This window comes from Nerophis lumbriciformis, linkage group LG30 (genome assembly GCF_033978685.3).
Source record: "Nerophis lumbriciformis linkage group LG30, RoL_Nlum_v2.1, whole genome shotgun sequence".
Taxonomy (NCBI): Eukaryota; Metazoa; Chordata; class Actinopteri; order Syngnathiformes; family Syngnathidae; genus Nerophis; species Nerophis lumbriciformis.
The window spans coordinates 18,725,756-18,744,701 of NC_084577.2; the positions used below are offsets into that span (position 1 = coordinate 18,725,756).

Below are 18,946 nucleotides of genomic sequence, written 5' to 3' on the forward strand. Positions count from 1 at the left end.
TTAACAGAAGTGTAGACAGAACATGTTAAAAGAGAAAGTAAGCAGATATTAACAGTAAATGAACAAGTAGATTAATAATAATTTTTTACAGTTTGTCCCTCATAATGTTGACAAAATAATAGAATGATATATGACACAATATGTTACTGCATATGTCAGCAGACTAAATAGGAGCATTTGTTTGTTTACTTACTACTGAAGGACAAGTTGTCTTGTATGTTCACTATTTTATTCAAGGACAAACTTGAAATAAGAAACATATGTTTGTCATGATGTGGAGGTGACGAACCCCAAGATGCAGAGATGACAGGCGGTGTACAAGAAAACATGGTTTTAATGTTAAAAAAAAGGTGAAAACAAAAAGGCGCACAAGGCGAAGGCACAACTTAACGCAGGAAACAAAAGCTAACACTTAGCCTGAACTATGGACATGAAACAAAAAGTCGCTAACTGTGGCATAAATAAACAAAACTTACTTGGCAAGGCACGAGCAGCATGAACTAAGCATGAAATCATCAGCATGAACTATGGTATCTCCAGAAAACAAGCATGAACAGAGCATTGCATGAAACAGGGAGTCCACAGCATACAACAAACAATACTCCAGCACTGACTGGAGGGCAAGGCAGGTTTAAATAATGCCTCTGATTAGTGCTCGGGCAGCAGGTGAGCGGGCGAACACAAATCAGAGGCAGGTGGAAATAATAAGTAACCATGGTAACTAAAACAAACAGGAACTATGAAGTCCAAAACTAACAGAACATAAAACATGATCCAGGACATGGATCATGACAATGTTTAATGTACCGTAAGATTTTTTTGTTAAAATAAAGCCAATAATGATATTTTTTGTGGTCCCCTTTATTTAGAAAAGTACCGAAAAGTACCGAAATACTTTTGGTAACAGTACCAAAATATTGGTATCGGGACAACACTACTACACACACACCGAGCACCCACTGGCAGAAATGTAGCTCGGCGCCTCATATCGATTGTAACGATACCAAGTACAAGAGCCCTATCTAGTCGATACTACAATGACGACATAGAGATTTTTTAGCATCACAAATCTTTTTTCCGTTTTTTAACATTTTTATTATGTTTATAAACTCAGGAAATACGTGCCTGGACACGAGGACTACTTGGTATCGGATCGATACCCAAATTTGTGGTATCACCCAAAATGTATGTACCGGTAAATTATTCAAACAACAGAAGAGTACGTGCTTATTACATTTTAACAGAAGTGTAGGGTAAAACATGTTAAAACAGAAAATGACCAGATTTTCTATTATATTTTGACAAAATAATGGAATAGGAAATGACACAATAAATTCCTGCGTATGTCAGCAGCCAAATTAGGAGCTTGTGTAACCTGTTTGCTTACTTATTACTGAAAGGAGTTGTCTAGTATGTTCACTATATTATTTAATGCCAAAATTGTTATTTGATCGCTAAAAGAAACGTATGTTCGATGTATAATAATATTTTTGTTAAATAAAACCAAAAGTGCAATTTTTTGCGGCCCCCTTTATTGCAAAATAGTGGTATCGGGACAACCCTAGCACAGGCACACACACACACACACACACACACACACACACACACACACACACACACACACACACACACACACACACACACACACACACACACACACACACTTCATTCATCCTACCATGTGGCTGTTTGATTGGCATTATTATCATTTTTATTTATTTTCATTAGGCCATTGTTAATGGCCTAATGAATAACATCTACATTAGTAATGTAGATGTTATTGCAAGTTTCAGCAGGGGTCTTCAACATGTGCTTCTTTTCCAGGCCAAAAGATGGAGCATGGACCACCTATTTATATTTCCTGTATAAAAATTGTCATTGTGTTTTAAATTAATCCAGCGCACCTTTTGCCAGCTGGAAGCTTGCGCCTTTAATGGGTAGCTGGCAACTAAAGCAAGCTTTTGTAAATACTAACATGATTATAATATAACCATTTAGGGATGTCACATATAACAAATTAATTAATGTGATTAATTACAAAAAACTTAATCAAGATTAATCATGCTATTTATTTTGATTGTACAAATGCCCCTGTGCCAACGTTTTTGCAATGTGTTGCTGCCATTAAATTCTAAGTTAATGATTATTTGCAAAAAAAAAAAAAGTTCTCAGTTCAAACATTAAATATCTTGTCTTTGCAGTCTATTCAATTGAATATAAGCCCTCTAAAACAACTATCGTAACAATACTGTAATTACATCTTGTGACCTAATTATTAACAACGTATAAGCGATATTGTTATTATAAGCCCTAAAGCAGATGATGTATTTTTAGTGGCGCTGTGATCACAGCTTGACATATTGAGCCGGTGAGCTGCTGCATTGCCTCTGAGTTGGTGAAAGTTAACTCTAGAATATAAATCTGGCCTGTCACCTGGATAGTAAAAGGACTTGGCTATAAACTAAGAAGTTGGTCAACTTTGGCATCCAACTTATACCCGGAGATGGCGAGAAAGCATTTTTTTCCCAGCCTGCGTGAGGATTATGGGACGGCGTGGCGAAGTTGGTAGAGTGGCCGTGCCAGCAATCGGAGGGTTGCTGGTTACTGGGGTTCAATCCCCACCTTCTACCATCCTAGTCACGTCCGTTGTGTCCTTGGGCAAGACACTTCACCCCTTGCTCCTGATGGCTGCTGGTTAGCGCCTTGCATGGCAGCTCCTGCCATCAGTGTGTGAATGTGTGTGTGAATGGGTGAATGTGGAAATACTGTCAAAGCGCTTTGAGTACCTTGAAGGTAGAAAAGCGCTATACAAGTACAGGTAAAAGCCAGTAAATTAGAATATTTTGAAAAACTTGATTTATTTCAGTAATTGCATTCAAAAGGTGTAACTTGTACATTATATTTATTCATTGCACACAGACTGATGCATTCAAATGTTTATTTCATTTAATTTTGATGATTTGAAGTGGCAACAAATGAAACCATCACCCAACCATGCAAATTTTGCATTTCCTTTGGAAATCGAGGTCCCAGAGTCTGGAGGAAGACAGGAGAGGCACAGGATCCACGTTGTCTGAAGTCTAGTGTAAAGTTTCCACCATCAGTGATGGTTTGGGGTGCCATGTCATCTGCTGGTGTCGGTCCACTCTGTTTCCTGAGATCCAGGGTCAACGCAGCCGTCTACCAGCAAGTTTTAGAGCACTTCATGCTTCCTGCTGCTGACCTGCTCTATGGAGATGGAGATTTCAAGTTCCAACAGGACTTGGCGCCTGCACACAGCGCAAAATCTACCCGTGCCTGGTTTACGGACCATGGTATTTCTGACCTTAGCCCCATAGAAAATCTGTGGGGTATTGTGAAAAGGAAGATGCAGAATGCCAGACCCAAAAACGCAGAAGAGTTGAAGGCCACTATCAGAGCAACCTGGGCTCTCATAACACCTGAGCAGTGCCAGAAACTCATCGACTCCATGCCACGCCGCATTAACGCAGTAATTGAGGCAAAAGGAGCTCCAACCAAGTATTGAGTATTGTACATGCTCATATTTTTCATTTTCATACTTTTCAGTTGGCCAACATTTCTAAAAATCCCTTTTTTGTATTAGCCTTAAGTAATATTCTAATTTTGTGACACACGGAATTTTGGATTTTCATTTGTTGCCACTTCAAATCATCAAAATTAAATGAAATAAACATTTGAATGCATCAGTCTGTGTGCAATGAATAAATATAATGTACAAGTTACACCTTTTGAATGCAATTACTGAAATAAATCAAGTTTTTCAAAATATTCTAATTTACTGGCTTTTACCTGTACAACCCATTTATCATTTATCTAAACGGGAAGATATGAACATCTCATCAGTCGGCATCCCAGTGAGAGCAGACATTGTACAGTAAGTGATCATTTTATTATGTTCGTAGTATTTGTGTCTTGTTTATCACTTAGCAATTCTGCTACACAATGCTTGTTTCTCTAAAGCTGGAGCTGCTTAAAACACGGCTTTTGCCTCAAAAAAGGTTGAAAAACACTGCACTAGAACACGGATGGATGGATTAAAAATGCATGAGAATGTTTTATATTTTGAACGTTATTTTTAACACTGTGATTACCAGCGCAATTATTTGTTACTTATCGTGTTAAGCAATGTCAGATAAGATTTATCTGAGAGCCAGATGCAGTCATCAAAAGAGCCACATCTGGCTCTAGAGCCATAGGTTCCCTACCCCTGCCCTATAATATAACACCTTATTTAATATAAAAATACTCTTAGACATCTTCCGTACATGTGCAATATGAGATTTCCATGTCAGACCGTCATCCAGTATCACTCCTAAAAATCTAAGTTCAGAAACCCTTTCAATATCAATTCCATCTATTGACAGTTTGATCGTTTGCTCCCTTTTCCTGTTACATTGCTGCTAGTTTGAGTGCAACGTCATCATGGAGGCTGCGGCGGCATCCCCCCAGGGGCGGGAGCTCCGGGCTTTACGAGGCGCACGTAAACGCATCACTGGGAGGTGTTTCCGCTGAAGCGTCGCCCGTCTGATGATCCGCGGAGCCGGATTTCTACCGTGTCCCTCCCTCCCTTACACCGCCCACTCCTCCTGCTCTTATTTCTCGCCGCATCCCTCTCGACTGCGGGGATGGAGAAGTGCTACAAACTAGAAGGGGAACACTGACGAAACGAGTCGCAAGAAGAACGCGAAGGGGAGAGGACCGTGAAGCGGCCGTGACGCGGAAGCACAGCAACCATATGCTCGGTGTAAAAAAAAAAAAAAAAAGCGGCTGACATTTAACTGAAACTTATTTCCGACTAAACCACACCTTCGACTCATTCATCGTAGCTTTTTTTTTTTTTTTTTTTTTAATTTTTTTTAACGGCGTGCCTTCACCTGTTTGGCCAGTTAGTCGCTGACTGCAGCAGCCTGAAGACGCAGCACGTGACGCGCTGCAGGTTGGGAGCACAATTCAGTTACATTGTCAACTTGTTCAAACAGAAGAACCGCAGTACCGACCTTTTTTTACCCCCGGTTCTCAGCCATGTCTGGACGGACCGTGACCATCCCGGACGACCGGGCGTTCGCCAGCTTCAAGTCGGAGTGTCTGTGCGAGGAGGGCTGGAGTGGGACCTACGACAAGGCGGGCATCACCGTGTGGAGCCAGGCGCTGGAGGAGGGCAAGTCGGTGCACAAAATAAAAGTCAGTATTCACAACTTAAACATACATTGCCAGAATATAGTAAGTGCTGTCGAAAATATGTGCGATTAATTCATTATGATCTGTAATTAATTAATCTCGCCTAAAAATGCTAAGCAAAGATAGATACATAAGCCAGTGGCGGGCCGTGCGTTTCCCACCTAGGCCTTCAGTGATGTCCGACTTCAATGCTTACCTCTCAAAATATCATCATTTATGTCACCACATGACCATTGCTGGAGAAATACTACACAACAGTGGTCCCCAACCTTTTTTGCACCGGTTTAATCTAGCCCCGATCATCACGCACATAATAAACCTATCAATTACACAAGGCCAAGTACCAAAAGATTTTAAGATAGCAAGAGTAACTCCCCTCTTTAAAAAAGGAAGCAAATTGGAACCCGACAACTACCGACCTGTATTCTCAGTTCCATTTCGAAAGTAATGGAGAAAATAGTTTATGAACAGGTCGATAGTTACCTTGCCACTAATAAACTCATGTACAAATTCCAATCCGGCTTCAGAACTAACCATTCCACTGACACATGCCTTCTCTATCTGACCGACCACTAATGTTGTGTCGTTCGCGAACGATTCGTTCGAACGAACGAATCTTTTGAGTGAACGTACTGAACCGAATCACTTCATGAACTGATTCGTTCCTTTCTCAGTTCAGTCACTCATACCGCGACCATGCCGGTATGAGTGGAACTGGCGTATTCTGTGACTCACTGAACCCTCGACGTCGGCGAACGACGCAGCCAGCTACTCATCATGGGGGCGGGGGGAGGGACTGAGCGAACGATTCGTTCACCACGGATTAACGACATGAATCACTCAGTGAACGACAGAATCAGGACTCGCGAACCTACTGACACAGAGAACTGACTGTTGCGGAGGACGACGTCACATTGAGGCTCTCGTTCAGTCACTGTGCGCGTCGTTCATTGGGTGCTGAGGGCTTGTGTCGTTCGCGAACTGACACACACTGAGATCTGCCGCTGGGGAAGCTGTTACTGACTGACTCATGATTTGCCGACCTGCACACAGATCTGCTGCTGCAGAAGTGATTCAGGTTCACGTACTGAACTGTGCTGACTGTGGCGCTGTGTCAGTCACTCACTGACTGGTGTACTGAATGCACAGAGCTGTGTAGGGACTCGCGTTCACCCTATTTGCTGCTTCTCCCGCGAATGTCTGCACTGTACTGTACTACGCACGCCCCCCCCCCCCCCCTCCTTTTTTTGGGGGGTGGGGGTGGGGATTTGGTGAACTAATTTTTTGAACGACTCAATTTAAGGAACTGATTCTAGTGATTCAGTACAGTCAAAAGAACTGCCGATCCCATCACTACCGACCACATCAAACATGAGGTGGACGCGGGCAAATACTGCGACATGGTCATGCTGGACCTTCAGAAGGCCTTTGACACCGTTAACCACGCTATACTGTTGGATAAGCTCAGAGCAATCGGATTTGACAAAACCTCATCGAGCTGGATGCAATCTTACTTGGAGGGGAGGGAGCAGGTGGTAGAGGTGAACGGCACCGTGTCCCCCCCCCCCCTCTCGGTGAGCTGTGGAGTCCCCCAAGGCAGTGTATTGGGGCCTTTACTGTTCCTAATATACATAAACGACTTGTCATCGGCATGCGACTGTGAATTGTTCTTGTTTGCGGATGACTCGGCTAGGGATGTCCCGATCCAGGTTTTTGCACTTCCGATCCGATACCGATATTGTTTTTGCACTTCCGATCCGATATCGATACTGACCGATACCGATACTGACCGATACTGGCCTATCCGAGCATGTATTAAAGTTTAAAGTTATTTAGCCTACTTAGTTGTCAGAATCATGTTGAAAAGGGTTTTAGTACTCTTGATAACAACTAGCCAGCTGAATTAGGGGAGTTTGAATAATACACAATGGTTGGTAACAAGAAACTGACCTGTTTATTCAAGGATAAACACAAAATAGACAAAATAATACATGACAAACAGAAATGGCATCATTGAACTAGGGCTGGGCGATATGGCCTTTTTTTAATATTGAGATATTTTAAGGCTATATTGCGATACACGATATATATCTCGATATTTTGCCTTAGCCTTGAACACTTGATGCATATAATCACAGCAGTATGATGATTCTATGTGTTTTGATTGATTGATTGAGACTTTTTTTAGTAGGTTGCACAGTGAAGTACATATCCCGTACAATTTACCACTAAATGGTAACACCCGAATAAGTTTTTCAACATGTTTAAGTCGGGGTCCACTTAAATTGATTCATGATACAGATATATACTATCAGATATTTACTATCATCATAATACAGTCATCACACAAGATAATCACATTTAATTATTTACATTATTTACAATCCGGGGTGTGGAGGGGGGCGCCGGAAATCTGTCTGGAGCCGCAAAAAATTAAAAGCCTTATATAAGTGTTATAATGAAGACAACCCATGATGTACGTGTCTATATTTGCTATATTAGCCTACTATCAAAGGCTGACGCAAAACTTCGTTCACATAAATGTTGTATTTTAATTTTTGTTCTACACATTTTTGCGACATTGGAAATCATTAGTGAAATGGAGGCTTCTCACAGGATGAGATAACTCCTGGAAATGACTGGCTCAGATTGGCCAAAAGGTGTAGATGTGTGTGTCAAGTTAAAGGAAACGGCAGGCTGTCTCCTTCTAATGGATTTATTACAATCTTTGCAAGCTGGGTAACGTTTGCTGTGGTCTGGAACAACATGGCACACAAACATGATGATGCAATATGTACATACAACTAGCATAAACAGCATGTTAGCGTTGATTAGCTTGCAGTCATGGACTGACCAAATATGCCTGTTAAGCACTCCAGCAAATCAATAAGATCAACAAAGCTCACCTTTGTGCATTCACGCACAGTATAAAACGTTTGGTGGACAAAATGAGACAAAGAAGGAGTGGCAGCGTCGGAGAAAGTTGTACATGTAAACAAACTACGATGAGTTCAAGGATCGCTGAAATTACTAAGACAGAACAGTGCTTGCCAAATACTCTCATCAGGGAAGCATGTATAACATAAAAAGTGGGATTTCTAACAACTAGGAAAGTTTGTGTCATGTGTCATTCCCTACAGAAAATATATTAAAACAAAAAATATATTTTTTTCTTCATCTTTTTCCATTTTCACACATCTCTTAAAGAGGACAAGTGAGCCACTACGGCGGCGCTAAAGATAGAGCCGCAGGTTGCTGACCCCCGTGCTTGATAAATACAGCAAAAATAAGTGCATGAAAAATACAACTCACTTTCGGGATTCCGACTCGGGGAGATGACCTGAAACAGTGCTTGTGCTACACTCTTTGCGGAGATGGAGCACAGCGGCTCTGCTTTGGTATAACGAGTTGCGTAATCCACCAGGACTAGCACACAACGATATCCCCCGTGTGCTCGGGTGGAATGGTCCGATGAGGTCCATACCAATTCTTTCGAAGGGGACCTCCATGAGTCGTAATGGGCGCAAGGGCGCCTTGGGGGTGGCCGCCGGATTGACCAGCTGGCAGTCCGGGCAGGCAGCACACCAGCGGCGCACGTCGGACCATTACCCGATTGAGTGTCTTATCTTACCCCATGTGGCCAGCCATGGGGTTGACGTGCGCCACCTGGAAAACCATTACACAACGGCGTTTCGGCACTAACAACTGGGTGATCTCCTCTCCTGTCTGAGTGTCACGGCTCACTCGGTATAATCTATCCCTAATGATTGCAAAATAAGGGAATACCCGCGCTGTTCCCGGGCGCACCAGCTGACCATCAATGGAAACCACCTGGTCCCAGGTCGCGCACAGTGTCATCCCGGGACTGCTCCAGGGGAAAATCCTCCGTAGGGTGCCAGTGGGCGAAGCCCCCGCTGGTTCACCCTCGGCAGTGTCGGATGAACCAGCGTCGCCACTGATAACTGCGCGGATATATTCCCCTTTCCTACGGGCCATGAACGCACCCCTACACATTGTGTCACTAAATGGTTAAACCCCGTAATGAGTGGGAGCCCAGGGCTTGTTTCTTTTGCAATGAGATGCAGATGGAAATCAGCTTTTGGCTACAATCTGTCACATTTATATTTTATATGTTCATTAATGTGCATTGTATCATGTCACAACATTATATAAAATATAACAAATGGCAACTTACTATTAGGAGTGTTATTGTACATCTATAAACAAGCTTATTGGTGTGTCTAGTGCAGGGGTCGGCAACCCGCGGCTCCGGAGCCGCATGCGGCTCTTTGATCACTCTGATGCGGCTCAGCAGCTTACTTGCTGAACCCCCCAATTTTCCCGTGAGACTTCCGGATTTCAGTGCATCTCGCAGAAGACTCCCGGGATCAATATTCACCGATTTTCACCCTTAGAGCTATAATAAGGGCATGCCATGATGTTACAACATTTAGCGCCCTCTACAATCTGTATTAACAGCGTGCCAGCCTAACACTTGTTATACAATATACATTTTCTGCTTGCACGCGTACGTGACAGCAAGGCATACTTGGTCAACAGCCACACAGGTTACACTGACGGTGACCATATAAAACAACTTTAACACTCTTACTAATAATGCGCCACACTTTGAACCAAAACCAAACAAGAATGACAAACACATTTCGGGACAACATCTGCACCTTAACACAACATAAACACAACAGAACAAACACCCAGAATCCCATGCAGCCCTAACTCTTCCGGGATACATTATACACCCCTGCTACCACCAAACCCCGCCCCTACCCCAAGCCTGCTCCCTCACACATCAACCCCCCCTCTCTCTCTGTGCGACGGTTGAGGTGGGCGGGGTTTGATAGCGGGGGTGTATAATGTATCCCGGAAGAGTTAGGGCTGCATGGGATTCTGGGTATTTGTCCTGTTGTGTTTATGCTCTGTTACGGTGCAGATGTTCTCCCAAAATGTGTTTGTCATTCTTGTTTGGTGTGGGTTCACAGTGTGGCACATTATTAGTAAGAGTGTTAAAGTTTTTTTTTATACCGCCACTGTCAGTGTAACCTGTGTGGTTGTTGAGGAAGTATGCCTTGCTGTCAACTATGTGAGCAAGCGGAAGCCCCATACAACATGTGGCTGATCAGGCACGCTGGTTGTAGTGGGCGCTATATGCCGTACCATCACGGCACGCACGACGCTGACAAGCGCTATTCATTCAAAACCCGCGTGCCGCACCAGCTTAAAAATTCCATATAAAGGTGTGGGCAGCGTGTCTGAGACCCCTGGTTTATACATAGCACAAAGCAAAAAAAAAACTTTGTATGCAGTGTTATGTCATTCAAAATTTCAAAAATTTTTGCGGCTCCCATTGTTTTCTATAATTTATGAAACTGGTCAAAATGGCTCTTTGACTGGTAAAGGTTGCCGACCCCTGGTCTAGTGGGACAGGCAAAAGTTAAGTCGGAGAAAATGCAGTCGTTTATAAATTATTTCATGTTTCTCTGCGGCCCGGTAGCAAATGCGTCACGGACCGGTACCGGTCCCCAGACCAATGGTTGGGGACCACTGCTATACACAAACACATTTACGCACTAATGGGCATTGTACAAATCAGGTTATTTTCTGGCAAATTTAAAAATCAATAAACCCGCATTAGCAAATTAAAACATATCTTATGTGGTACAGTCAAAATCAAAATTGCAAAAAACATTTTAAACGTGAAAAAATAAAGAAATAAAACATCTGAACTCACATTTCATCGACAGCTGAGCTGGCTTCCGGGGTTGGCCGAGATGTAGTTTTCTCTTTAAATATCCTTCTTGAAAATGGCCTTGCAAAAATATGTGTTGTCTTGTCTGATCATAAAAGATGCAGACGAGGCAAGTTGGCTGAGTTCTTAAAGTTTACTCCACAGCGTGCTCATCAAACACATCCCACTGCCGGCATGTCTACATTAAACAACCTAAACGGGGCTACTGCGCGTGCTCTTCACTGCTTTGGCATGCTGGGTATTGGAGTTCTTATGTTACCTGGCTCATAACATCACTATATATCTGCCTTAGGCCATCTAGAAGGCCTTACTGACAACAACGCGTGATCTGATTGGCTATTGCAACTGTCTATCACTGTTTGTCTTGCTGAATCTGAAGGCTTCTGGCAGATTTGGTAAAGCATGGCAACATAAGCGAGCTGAATTCTGATTGGATAAAAACTCTATAAACTTAAAACAACAGCTGGAAGGAGCATAATATGACATGAAGAGAATATGAATACTTTTAGATATTTAGGGAAAGTAAATTAAAAATTACTTTTATCTTTAATTATGATTTCTGGTTACCGGTATGTTAGGCCAGCAGAGAAGGCCTTGCTGGCCCTGACGGCACACCACTGATATAAACTAAGGCTGTCAAAACGATTAACATATTTAATCGCAGTTTGTTCATGGTTAACTAAAAAAATAATCACAATTATTCGCAGATAAATATCATTTTTCATCATTTATAGGTGTACCCTAGATCAGTGTTTCTTAACCATAGGGCCAGGCCGCGATCGACAAAAATCTCTCTTTCTTAGCGGGTATTCACTTGTAATACGCTTTTCCACCACTTGTGGCAGTAATGAGAATTTCAATGAAGTCGCATGAGGAGCTTTTGAACAATCATTTAGGAGATCCTCTTGCCATACTTTGATTGGTCAAAATCCCCCAACGTGACCACATGGCGCCATTTTGAGGTCAACTTTAAAACCGAATTGGCTATACTCTCTCTACAGTATACAGGACTCTGTATCTGGAGCTAAAGTCATAAAGCAGTTTCCATCCATTCATTTTCTACCGCTTTTCCCTTACGGGGTCCCGAGGGGTACCAGAGCCTATCCCAGCTGCACACGGGCGGAAGGCGGGTACACCCTAGACAAGTCGCCACCTTATCGCAGTAGAGAAGTTTCTTAATCGCAAAAATTGTGACTAAATTGGTGAAGCTGTATTTTTATTTGCACTTTAATTTTATTTAGGTTTATTTAAGAAACATATGTATTGTTATTTATTATTAATTTAGCTATATAGTTTATTTATTTATACATTAATTTATTTATTTTTGCATTAAATATCTGTATGTAAAAAAAACTACATTTATTTATGAGTCCCTTCGTATACAATATATTTAGTTAGTACTTATTTTTCTAATCAGCCTGACCTAAGCCTAAAGTTTATTTGTTAAATAAATATTAATATTTATGATTAACTCATGCTTTCATATTATTTGACAAGAGTGTAACTGTAAGTAGGTTAGATATAATAATCAAAAAAACATTTAAATCAAGAGTAAGATTTCTAATTTAGTATCAATATTTGAGTGGGCCCCGGATTCCTCTGTAATGGAGAAGTTGGGCCCCGAGTTCAAAAAGGTTAAGAACCCCTTCCCTAGACCAGGCGTCCGCAACCCGCGGCTCTGGAGCCACATGTGGCCTTTCTGCCTCCTTGTTGTGACTCCCTCACATTTTTTTTTAACCCCAGAGCGAGAAAAGGTTGCATTTTTAAAAATAGTTCTATAATTTCTGACTGTCTGTGAGGCCGTGAATACGCACAAATAAGTCCTCAGGCGCAAGAAAGGGAGGTGTTAGTTCTGCTTTTCGAGTGTGTAACACCTCGGGTAAGCTAACCTTGAATACTTGCCCAAAAAAAGAAAAAGACAACATAAGTTAAGTTTCACATGGACAGAATTTTTTCCCCGTAAAATAATGTATAAATAAGTTGTAAACTTTTAACAGTTTATAAGCTGTGTTACGTTTTGCGGCTCCATACTATTTTTCTTTAGTGGAAAAGGCGGCACAATGTCGATAGTAAAGGTTGCAGACCCCTGATATAAACAGATACTTTACAAGTTTTTATTACCATGACTGGACAATTAGTTTGCTTCATTGAAATGTTTTAAACGTTATGCTTTTTTAAACAACTCAACACTAAAAGGACATGAGCACGCTATTAATGACAATAGAAAAAAATACCTGCAGTGCGATGATATCTTGCCAGATTTTGTGTTTTGTAGGAATACAGAATTGTTATTCCTGCTGTAGGAGCACTTGCATTTACAGGAGAGGTGCTCTTCCATGCACACCTGTGAAGTGAAAACCATTTTAGGTGACTTCCTCTTGAAGCTCATCGAGAGAATGCCGAAAGTGTGCAAAGCAGTAATCAGAGCAAAGGGTGGCTATTTTGAAGAAACTAGAATATAAAACATGTTTTCAGTTATTTCACCTTTTTTTGTTAAGTACATAATTTCACATGTGTTCATTCATAGTTTTGATGCCTTCAGTGACTATCTACAAATAAAGAAAACGCATTGAATGAGAAGGTGTGTCCAAACTTTTGGCCTGTACTGTATATCTGTTAAAATGTACGCAAGATTTACATACATATATACATATATATATATATATGTGTATATATATATATATATGTGTATATATATATATATATATATATATATATATATATATATATATATATATATATATATATATATATATATATATATATATATATATGAATATATGAATATAGTATACATCATAGAATATATGATAAGATAATTGTTCACAAAAAATATCAGTCTAACCACACTAGTATCTACTGATACCATACTTAGTATTATTACTGTCAACATTTGATTATATCCGCCCACCTTTGTTTACATTCAAGAGTGCTTGGCTCGTGGTGAAAATATCCTCCTACGGTGTATATTGTTGTGTGTTTCGCTATTATTCGTCCTACAGTAAGAATGATACTTTTAAGAAACTTAGTTTATTTGCAGAGGATTACAGACTCAGAAATGGCTTAGAACTGTAGAGGGACATTAGCCAAGAACGCTATGTTGAGGTGAAGGACGCGTTCGTTTGCTTGTGGCTGTCAAATTTGCAGACACAGCTAGTATGTGTCATCAACATGCATTATCACCATATAATGATAGCATTAAAAGCTCTATTTTCGGCCACAATTATATCGTCTATATTGCGCAACCCAAGTATAAAGTTAGTTTAATGCGTAAGTGACACCATTTCTCTACAGCTTGTGTAATAGATAATCGTCAAATCGCACACACCTTTAAAATGTCTTTTAAGTCTATTATACACTCACATTCACCCTATCACCACTACTTAAAGCTGCTAACATCAGTCTCGTGACAGAGTGAGACCTCCTTTTCACCATGGCTACGTATGATCTTTGTGCCGCATGACGTTACTGTTGTTGCTCTCAGTCAAGCACAAACAGTGACATTTACTATTTACTGTAGCCTGGCAAGGTGGGGCAGGGTTATTTATAGAGCACAATTGGTACGCACGGCAATTCAAAGTGCTTTACAGATGCATTAAATTACAAGAAGGGGAATAAAAATAAAGTAATAAACAAAATCATGAATTAATTCAACTAAAATCAAAGAGTGTCGATAAATACTTGAATGTGCTCAGAAAGAACCTATATACACACTTAAGAGCTTTATCGAATAAATAGACACAGAATATACGTTCCCTAAGGAGACATTAAATATTGTTCTTACTTGATGTAAATTGTGTTACAAAATGAGGACAGGAAGTGGTTATGTGCTACTAAATTGCTATGAATTGGAAAAGGGGTAGGATTAAATAAGCTTGGCTTCTTCCTACTCCTTTTCGAACATGTTGTAAAGAGAGATCTAAATGTGTAAACTATATGATATATCATGCATTCATGTTCGAAATAAATTTAAACCAACCAACTATTTAAAGGGGAACATTATCACAATTTCAGAATGGTTAAAACCATTAAAAATCAGTTCCCAGTGGCTTATTATATTTTTCGAAGTTTTTTAGCTCGGATTCAGACTCGGATTTCAGCGGTTTAAGCGATTCAACAGATTACGCATGTATTGAAACGGATGGTTGTAGTGTGGAGGCAGGTAGCGAAAACAAAATTGAAGAAGAAACTGAAGCTATTGAACCATATCGGTTTGAACTGTATGCAAGCGAAACCGACGAAAACGACACGACAGCCAGCGACACGGGAGAAAGCGAGGACGAATACGGCGATCGCCTTCTAACCAACGATTGGTATGTGTTTGTTTGGCATTAAAGGAAACTAACAACTATGAACTAGGTTTACAGCATATGAAATACATTTGGCAACAACATGCACTTTGAGAGTGCAGACAGCCCAATTTTCATCAATTAATATATTCTGTAACATACCCTCATCCGCGCTCTTTTCCTGAAAGCTGATCTGTCCAGTTTTGGAGTTGATGTCAGCAGGCCAGGGAAGCTAGGGTCGATAGGGGGTTTAGCTCGCTCGTCTGCGGGAACAAACTGCTGCCATTGCTTGCCGTGCTACCGAGGTCCTTTGTCCCTGAATTGCTCACACACTCCGGCAAATTCAATGGGGGTCTGGCGGCAGATTTCTTTGACTTTATCGTTGGAAATGCATCTGCTTTGAGTGTCGCAGGATATCCACACATTCTTGCCATCTCTGTCGTAGCATAGCTTTCGTCGGTAAAGTGTGCGGAACAAACGTCCAATTGCTTGCCACTTTCGCATCTTTGGGCCACTGGTGCAACTTGAATCCGTCCCTGTTCGTGTTGTTACACCCTCCGACAACACACCGACGAGGCATGATGTCTCCAAGGTACGGAAAACAGTCGAAAAAACGGAAAAGAACAGAGCTGATTTGACTCGGTGTTTGAGAAAATGGCGGATTGTTTCCCGATGTGACGCCACGTTGTGACGTCATCGCTCCGAGAGCGAATATTAGAAAGGCGTTTAATTCGCCAAAATTCAACCATTTAGAGTTCGGAAATCGGTTAAGAAAATATATGGTCTTTTTTCTGCAACATCAAGGTATATATTGACGCTTACATAGGTCTGGTGATAATGTCCCCCTTTAAGTTAGAGTGTTTAAATATTTGTATCTTCTTTTGACCCCGAGAGGGACAAGCGGTAGAAAATGGATGTTGTAAATCTGATTTCCTATTGACTTCCTGTTGTAGACACCTTTGTGTTTTGCTCACACGTTAATGTGTTTTTTGTACAAGTTTAGATTGGGGTAGGGTGTTTGTAATAGGGAAAGATAGCATTTAAGATAGCTAGCCATTAGCCCACTAGCTTGCTACTCAAATAAATGAGCTGTATTACCGGGCCGTGAGTTTATGGTGTGGTTATCCATCACGGTTAAATGATAATTTTTATTTAAAACGGCTACCACAGTTTATCATTAATGCTGCTAATCGTTACATTTCTAGTTGTTACGCACAATTGGGGTGTTTATGATAACCCTTCTAAAACTCCAGACGGTTAGTATTACCGTTTTAAATTTAAAATGTTTAAAAAAACATGATAGGTATCTGCGCTTTAATGAACTCACAGACTGACTTGCGCCAGCTCGCTAGTAAAAATGCTAACATGAAAACAAGAGACACTAATATCTTTCCCCATTAAGAATCGAAATACCCCGATCGAAACGTATATAAACACATTGCTATTTGAGCAACTACTCTGTTCATTTGTGCACCTTGAACCTACAAGAATACAGGCCAAGGTGTTTTTACGGTACATTCACGGACCGCTGAACAGAGTAGGATGCCACAACGCCTGCCAGAAAGAACAAATAATAATGATAGATTTTTTTTGTTACACACTTCTCATTTAAGTATATCATAGTGATACAGGACAAACCAATATTTAAAACAATAAAAGTGTCAGGTTCAAGCACTGATGAAATTTATTAAACAGACAAGAAGCAAGGAATCATGCAGAGACAGAGTTCAATTTGGCTCAATGAGGAGACACGTGTTTTGGGCTGTATTCTAGTTACAGATCCAAACTACGTTCTAAAAGTCCAGCCCGCGTGCTTCCTCTATTTATTTGGGAGGTCCCTGGTTACATCACTGAAGCTGTTGCTGAGGGAAGGGGGTAATCTCGACAACTCCAGTTAGACACAATATACGATTATACAAAAATGCAAATGTGTTGACGCTGGTGCTATCGCCCCGTCTCTGCTTTGTCTGCGTCCCGGTACCCGATGTTCGGCCTTGGCAGTCAGCAGGCCGAGTCTGGACACAACACTGATAGAGACGGTTGGCAATATTTTGGATTGCCAGCTTTGCACAGATACAAAAATACAGATAATAACTGTAGCAACGGCCCTTAAGCATAAAGTTGTGTGATAATGTATATACAGTACATGATTATTCTAACAAAAAGCCATTGAAACAGATGAAATACTAAGACTAAAATACTATCAGTGAAGCATAAGAAACACAAAACATGCAAAGTAGTGTTTTTTCTAACAGTGTGTCAAATTATTTTAGTTATTGAAAAAAACTTGGTCTAAATATTTTAGTGTGTGTATAAGTACTTTATGAACACTTTCAACAATACTGCAATCATAATGATAACACGATAACTGTGATTTGAAATGTTCATATCGTGAGATCCCTACGTGAAATGTTTGGTTGTACGTTAACCAAGACAGTAATAAAAACCGGGGAAAAAATTGGCTAAAATAATCTGAATCCTACGAAACGAGCAGGAAACTCAGGTAGCATTGTATCTGTGAAGAAGACTGAAAGTATATTTAATAGTAGCATAATTTTGGAGCAATTATTCAGTCTGTGTTCCTTTTTAATACAGACATGTGTTAAAAACAAAGTCACAACAAACACACAGGGCGGCACGGTTTTAATGACCATGATCTTCCATAGTAAGGAAATGGTAACAAACTGTACCTAATAAATAAATCCTCTTATCCGGTAAAAGAAGTGAGTTGTGATGTGTCTAAAGCGCAAACGTTTGTCTTGGGAGGCGATGTGAAGAAGTGTGATGCCACGCCAAACGGTTGTAGCAACTGTAACGCGCCATCTGACACATTATTTTAGAACTCACTTGTTACCATTTTGTGCTAAGAGAACAACCCCAATGATGCAAAATAGTTAGATGGAGATAGAGCTATGAACAGGTTGGACAGGACTCACATACTGGTTTAGCTGATTAAAAACATCACACACTCATATTAAAGTTGGATTTAGGGTTAAACACCGCGTGCACTTTCTTATGGGTGTATCCGGGTGTGAACTCGTTTACCTTGTTAAATAAAGTGTGTGTGCACACAGGGGCGTGTGTCTGTGTGCAAGGGTGTTATCTATGTGTGCAAGGGCAGCAATAGCAGGATTTTCCCAGCGTCCTCCCTTCTAGAATCTGCAGTGTAAGAGCCAGTCAGGGTTGTATAGTGTTCTCATTAGCCTTGATGATTCCTCCAGGTACTGTACATCCTGATGGTGCTTCAGCTGAATCTTGTTTGCATCAGGACTGTGTGTGTGTGTGTGAGAGTGCACTGTAAGGTCTATTTATTCATGCTTTTATACAGGACAGGCTCAGCAAACAAAGAGAATCATAAAGTACATAAAAAGCACAAACAAACGCACATGGGCAGTGCTTCTATTGTTAACTGGAACTTTAATGTAAATGTCAGCGTAACGGAAGCTTGCATTTTTCATGATCACTCAATCTGCTGTTTGTTTTGCCATCACAAAGATGAGCTTAGCTCCGTCGCTGGTTGTATTGTTTACCTTACATTTATACATAATCCATCGTGTGATGCTACTGTTAGTTGTCTTCCAGTAGGAACGGATGTACAAGTAAATGTGAATTCATTTGTTCCAGGCCGTGGTCAGGGTAATCGTTAGGGCTGCAACGATTAATTGATTAAATCGATTAATTTTATTACAAA

General features: G+C 40.8%; 1 protein-coding gene across 2 annotated transcripts in view; it reads left to right on the plus strand.

The window, feature by feature from the left end:
- The first annotated feature begins 4,534 nt into the window (after positions 1 to 4,534).
- stard10 (StAR related lipid transfer domain containing 10) overlaps positions 4,535 to 18,946 on the plus strand; it is a 51,726-nt gene continuing 37,314 nt past the window's right edge. The window contains exons 1-2 of one of the 2 annotated variants that reach the window (XM_061925968.2): positions 4,535 to 4,957; positions 5,042 to 5,202. In XM_061925968.2, the coding sequence (XP_061781952.1) occupies positions 5,044 to 5,202 (159 nt within the window). In that variant the 5' untranslated portion in view covers positions 4,535 to 4,957; positions 5,042 to 5,043. Of the gene's footprint in view, positions 5,203 to 18,946 lie in introns of both variants that reach the window. The other variant, XM_061925967.2, reaches the window with a different exon arrangement.